The following is a 6,235-nucleotide window of genomic DNA, read 5'->3' on the forward strand; positions in this document are numbered from 1 at the left end:
TTTTTTTCCCCAAAAAAAAAAAAAAAAAAAAAAAAAAAAGAATTTTGCCTGTAAAATCTTTGTATAAGAAATGGAAGATGCAATTGCTGGTTTCAGAGAGAGGGATATTTCTGAGTATTATAATCTCACTGGGATTTCAAAATGGTACTCAGTTAATCTGCAAACAGCACTTTTTAAATGAATGCCTGTAGATTTGTAAATATGTAACGTTTACACTGTATTTACCAAAAACATCAGTATGTTGGAGGTTTATTTTGGATTGTAGTTCATTTAAAGTACATAGGTCAATGTTCACAATGATGGGGGGAAAAAAACTTTTTCTGTCTCATCCAAAAAGATAAAATGGATCTATTCAGAGTTTTACAATAAATCCAATAAAAAACTAAAATATCTCAATATGGTTATTTTCATTTAAATTTTATTAAATGGCTTAAGAATGACAGAAGTGCCTGTAATGTTTCACTATGCTACTGTTTAACTGAGGCATTTGGTAACTTTAAACCATACAGGTTAATTGATTTATGGTGGATGCCAGTTACATGAACAGTAATCGCATAGCATGGTTCTGCAAAAGACATTCGTGTTAACAGCAGGGGCGGGCGCTGGATGCAAATGCTGTAAGTGTCAGAAGTTGGTGTCCGGGAGTGAAAAGCAAATGGGAGCATTTCAGCTTCCTCTTGTGGAACAGTGTCACTTCCTGCTTTCTTGGCCTTGCACTGCTGTGCCACATGCTGTTCCAGTCCCTGGATCTGCAAAGCTGCGTTCGCAACCTCTTCTGTCCATGCAGGGCCCCAGTGGTTTCTGCTGGACTCCACCAATGCACTGCAGGATTAGACCCTGCAGTGTTCAGAAAGGAGCAGATTGGCTTTTCAGACCTGCTCCACACCTGGCAAATGCAATCTTTTCCTAAGTACAGACATGGCTTTTCATGCTCTTTCTCTAAAATCTTCAGGGTGAAATCCCCTCCCCTGTTCAGAGGGGCCAGCATAAGGCTCCTGTATCAGAGGTAGATCCCATTTAAGCCCTATTTTGATGGGGGAGATATAGAAGGTCACTAGCAGGTAGGTGCTTGTACTGGCCCTATCCACAGAGATGAACTTCACTATCAGGGCAAATGTCTATGGGGAAGTCCTTGTGAAATAGCTATGATGCAGATTTAGAGCACAGTAGTAACTCCTTGCATGGACACTAGGCTAATCCACTTCCAAAATGTCGCGTTTGTGCAGAATTGCTGTTCCTGACTAGCTCTCCTGCACTTCTTCTCACTGTATAAAGCTTCCCTGGGGGTCTGACCCATGCACATTGAAAGCTAGGATGAAGCTCTATTGACTTTCACAGGTTTAAGATGGAGCAGTCTGATGATCAATTTGGGATCTGATCCTGCAAAAGTGTACACTTGTGATTAATGTTACCCTGAAGTCAGCTGCCACTCTCAGCACATAGCACGTGTGTAAATCCTGGCAGGGCTCAGTGCATCAGGCTTGCTGCTTTGACACTTAGAAACACAGTTGGGTTGTTTAGAGACAAAGCTTTAAGTGTTTAGTTTTCAAACATCTTGGTAACAAAACTTGCATGAATTTGTCAAAAGGTCAGTAAAGCTCGGGTTTGCAGGCAGTTTGTTTCGAATCAGTAAAATACAGAGCTACCGTAAACCCCTGCTTGCATTCATTTATGTGTACACTGAGATCTCCTTTACAAGAATGTGTGTGTCCTGGCTTGTCCAGCCTTCATACAGATACTGGGCAGGATATGATCCTATCTTCAAGCATCACGCTGACAATAAGAAACACAAAGTACAGAGCAAACATGGTGAACCCCAGGAACTTGTTCATCTTCCACTTGGATGTGGCGATTGAGATGATCACAAACAGGAGCATGAGGAAGAGCAGAACGATTGCACAAAACAGGCCATTGCTGCTGACGGGAACCGATTTGAATCCGTTGAAGAGGGAATAAAGGAACCAAGGAACTGGCAGACTGCAGCAAGGGGGAAAACATTGAAAAGATGTGTTAAAGATGATCATGCTAAGTGCAAATCTACACTGATACAGTGCGCAGAGCAACTACGCGCATAGCCTTCCTTGATCTAGATTCATGAGGGTTTCTCTTGCTTTCCACCCTTGGAAGGTAGTTTGGGAGGATGACCTTCTACACTTCTGTAGTGCCTTCCATGCTGGAGACTCGGAACGATTTACTGGCATTCAGGTGTTGAACCGTCTTCCCTCACTGGCATGTAGAATCTTTTTTTCTCCCTTGGTTAACTAAAAAAACACTTTTCAAAGGACCATGGGTAATGGATGGCCCAGCTGCCCTTCTGCTGGTTTTATGCTACAATAGAACTAACAAACAAGACTTTCTTTGGAAAAGAGATGCAGTGTTTTGAACTTTCACATAAACACACATTAATGCAGGGCTAATACTCACCCCACAGTGATATCAAAGATGTTGCTACCCACAGAGCTGGAGACAGCCATGTCACCCAAACCTTTGCGAGCAACAATGACGCTTGTGATGAGGTCAGGGATGGAAGTCCCTGCGGCCAGGATCGTCAAGCCCATAATCTCCTCTGAAATCCCAATTGTTTCACCAACCTAATCAACAGCAAGAACAAAAGGTCCTTAATTCCCTCTTCCAGGCCTACAGGCGAGTGGCCATGTTTGGGTCAGTTCTCCGAAGTGCTAAAGCCTATTTCTCATTTTCAGAATGCAACAGTGTGAATGCGATGGCGCGGGGCTGACTTCAAGTCCCTTCTTTTGGTGTGTGTTGTCTTGCCTTAACCCCTTCTACCTGCAAAGTTAGGCCTCAGGCATGGGTAAGTGTCTGCCCATCATGCCTCTTCAAAGGCCTCCAGAATGGGCATTCTCTTGACTCGCAACAAATTTAAAACTGGCCTAAGTGTCACCTATGTACTGGCTGAGAGTGGTCCTTATCCGCACGACAGTACTGGAGTTGGGAGCCAGTCCATTTGGCGATAGGTATCTGCAGGCTCCAGGCAGAAGCCAACAGTTCAGATGAATTTATAGCTTGATTGGCTATAAACAGGGTGTGCCGTATACCACCACACAGATGATAGGCCCAGTTCTGCACAGTGCTGAACACCCCCATCTCCCTCTGGATATCAAAGACCAAGGCGATGGGAGTTGAGGTCACTTACTTACTATCTAGCAAGATCGGGGTCTATATTCTGTAGAATTTTAGCGAGATGAGGGATAATCTGTCCTGCCTGGACATGTGCGTCCATGAAGAGATAATGTTAGGATTAAGCTATATCTCAGCTTGACTGCACTTCTGCAATATGGAGAAAGCAAGTGAGGGGAGCTGGTATTCCCTGAGGACCAGCTCCTTCTGCCCCAGGAGTGCAGTGCTCCCCATCTTTCCATCTGCTTGGTTTTGAATTGGCCCCTGGCTTACACAGAAAGAGACACCCTTACCTGGTGAGCCCACCACACCATGAGGTAGGAGAATATGGCGATCCAGAGGATGGAGCCGAGAAACGTGAAGACAAAGAATTTCCTGGAGTTCTGTTGAGGATAGGTTTGGAAAGAAAACAGTCTGGGGTGAGTGGGCAGCTAGGTGGGGCCATAGAAGCAGCTCAGGTACAGCAACTTGCACCCCTTCCTCTCCAATGCCTCCCCCCGCTGCCACCAGTATGTCTGCTCAATTCAACGACCAGACCTCACTGGTCCCTCAAGTAGCTCTACTGAAATGAGATCTACCCTTCCAGCCTTGCATTCACACTGCTCCATCCCCCTGCTGCCATGCTGGTAATCCAAGCTGTGTACACGGGGGTTCGACCTTCCAACCATGGAACAGGTCACTGAAGGCAGTGGTGGCATGAATGCCTGTGCCTTGCCAGGTACCCTGATGCATACCGTACAGCAACTACGCGTGGTAGGAGGGACTTCTTAGTGGGTCTCAATAGGGATAACTTTGGCAACGAGGGGCATGGACAGATGAGCAAATTAGGCAAGATGGGAGAGAGGGGTCCAACCAGCCATGGTGACCACCTACCTCATGGTAAATGGAGTTTAAGCCACAGTTACAGAGCCCGGGGGCATTCAGAGGTAAGCTGCCCAACTTGGTTCCCATCTACCCCTGGACAGGAGTGGGCACATGATGCTGTTACCATACAGCACCTGAGACATGACAGTCTCCCACAGGCACCCCCCTCCCCCAGCACACACAGGTACTTTTAACTCAGTATGATCTATCCAGCTGTTCAGTCTCTGAGTCCCTTATCCACAGGAAAAGGACAGAGAAGACCAAGCTACCCTCAGCCTGGATTACCCAGGTTACTCTGCCCTGCTGGGAGCACAGCTCTACCGCATTCGCTGCCCTACTCCCGTGACTCTCCGGCACATCTGTGTTCTCACACCCACATTCCCCTCCATGCCTTTAACTGATTGGGGGCACAATTCATCTGACAGGTAATGGGGCCCCTTCACAGCATTTCCACTCTGCCTGGTCTTCCCCAGAGCCTTCCAGCAGCTCATTAAGCAAGAGGATTGTGTCGTCACCTGTCCTCTCATCCTCCCCGCAGGGGAAGCAGGCCATGGGGCACCACACCTTGTTCTACTGGGTGCTTGTCTTTTGCTCCAGGGAGGTTGCCTTCTGAAGGCACACGTTACCATGTCCTGCCATGAGGGAAGCACCTCAGCTGGGGTGGAAGGTGGAGAGGTTGTGTTGGTTCTAGGCTCATGCCACAGTCTAGGACTCCCTTGCAAGGGAGTTGTTCAAGTTGGGACTAGCCTGTCCCCATCCTTTGTGTATAACAGCACTTCAGGGATTTGAAGACTATCAAATTCCCTCTTAGTCTTCTGTTTTCAGTGGCCTGCTGTACCACAGGGGTCATCTCAATGACCAGTGAACTGCAGCTGTGTTGAAGACATCCATGTATATATGGCAGGCTGTCAACATTGGCATGAGCCTTCTCCTGATGGTGCTGGGGTTGCATGTCCATCACCAGCCACTGTGGGAATGGGATAGGATGCAACTTTCTGACTCGCATCTGAAGGTAACGAGCTTCATGCATAATGAATGGCATCAGGTACATGCATTGCATTCTCCAGCTGGGCAGCAGATGGTGAGTCCAGGAGCGGATATAGAGGGGTTGTTGTGGTGCAGTCACACCCCCTGTTCAGACCATGTCTCAGGAGAAGTAGCCAGGGATTTTTAGGTCCCCAAATCCTTCTCTTCCCCTCCGTGCTTGGCAGCATGATCCCCCGCAACTTTTTCCACCTTCCCTTGCTGACTGTCCCTGGCTGACCTGGGGGCAGGGGGAGCTTTAGAACCACTCCCGCTCCAATGCAGCTGGACTCGGCAGTGGGGGCAGGTAGGCTCCTCTTTCCTGCCCAGTTCCCCCCAAGGTTCCCCACCAGCCCATGAGTAGCTCAGGTGGGGTACCCAGCCACCATTACTGTCCCTGGCTCCCTGCACAGCCTGGCTGCAGTAGTGCAGGAGCAGCTCTGGAGCTCCCCACACTTCTGGGCAGCTGGGGATGATGGCGCTGGCAGGCAGGGGTGCAGTGAATGGGAGGGGAGAGGGGGGAAGACAGGGTGGAGGTGCTGCTGAGGGGAGGGGAGAGGGTGCCAAGAGCCAGGGAAGGGGGTGATTCTTACCCAATTGGGCGACTTAAAAAAAAAGTCCCCAGCTGCTGCTCCCACAGCCCAGTCACTGCTTTGAGAGCACAGGAGAGCAGGTGGGTGGACACCCTCTCCCACAACGTTCAGCCAGCTGGGCCAGGACGGCACTGATGGGCTCATTCTCCACCACCTGCGATGCTGGGCTCTGGATGCTGAAGACAGACATCTTCTGTAGGCGAACTTTTGTGAGTGGGTGGGATGTTGCTGCGGTAGGAATTGAATAATGTGGTGCCCAACAGGGAGCCCAGTAGAAAGAGACTGATTTGTTCTGTCCACCTGCTTGTGCTATTTCCTTGCGTGTCATTAAGCAGCAGTTTGGGAACCTCTAGTGCTCACCTGGGTGAGAGGACAAGGACCGTGTGTGTGCCAGTCACTGGAGCAGAGGCTGCCACCCCGGTCATCTCAATGACAAGCGAACTGCAGCTGGCTTGAAAAGATCCATAGATGTGGTGGGATGAATCTCCTGGTCAGAGAAGGCCAATTCCTGCAGGTCTCCCATATGTAGGCTGAGAGCCATAACCACAGAGAAGCCATATAAAAGGGCAGGAGCAGCAGCCCCTTTTCCCTGGCCCTTTTTTTTTTTTTTTTTTTTT

At 48.7% G+C, this 6,235-nt stretch overlaps 1 protein-coding gene across 2 annotated transcripts in view; it reads right to left on the reverse strand.

The window, feature by feature from the left end:
- Positions 1-200: 200 nt before the first annotated feature.
- SLC24A1 (solute carrier family 24 member 1) overlaps positions 201-6,235 on the reverse strand; it is a 30,551-nt gene continuing 24,516 nt past the window's right edge. For both annotated transcript variants that reach the window (XM_019503968.1, XM_019503967.1), the window contains exons 9-11: positions 3,432-3,521; positions 2,425-2,591; positions 201-1,977 (exon numbers count right to left, since the gene is read on the reverse strand). In XM_019503968.1, the coding sequence (XP_019359513.1) occupies positions 1,728-1,977; positions 2,425-2,591; positions 3,432-3,521 (507 nt within the window). In that variant the 3' untranslated portion in view covers positions 201-1,727. The remainder of the gene's footprint in view (positions 1,978-2,424; positions 2,592-3,431; positions 3,522-6,235) is intronic.

Source organism: Gavialis gangeticus, unplaced genomic scaffold, assembly GCF_001723915.1.
Source record: "Gavialis gangeticus isolate Ggan-Ray unplaced genomic scaffold, GavGan_comp1, whole genome shotgun sequence".
Taxonomy (NCBI): domain Eukaryota; kingdom Metazoa; phylum Chordata; order Crocodylia; family Gavialidae; genus Gavialis; species Gavialis gangeticus.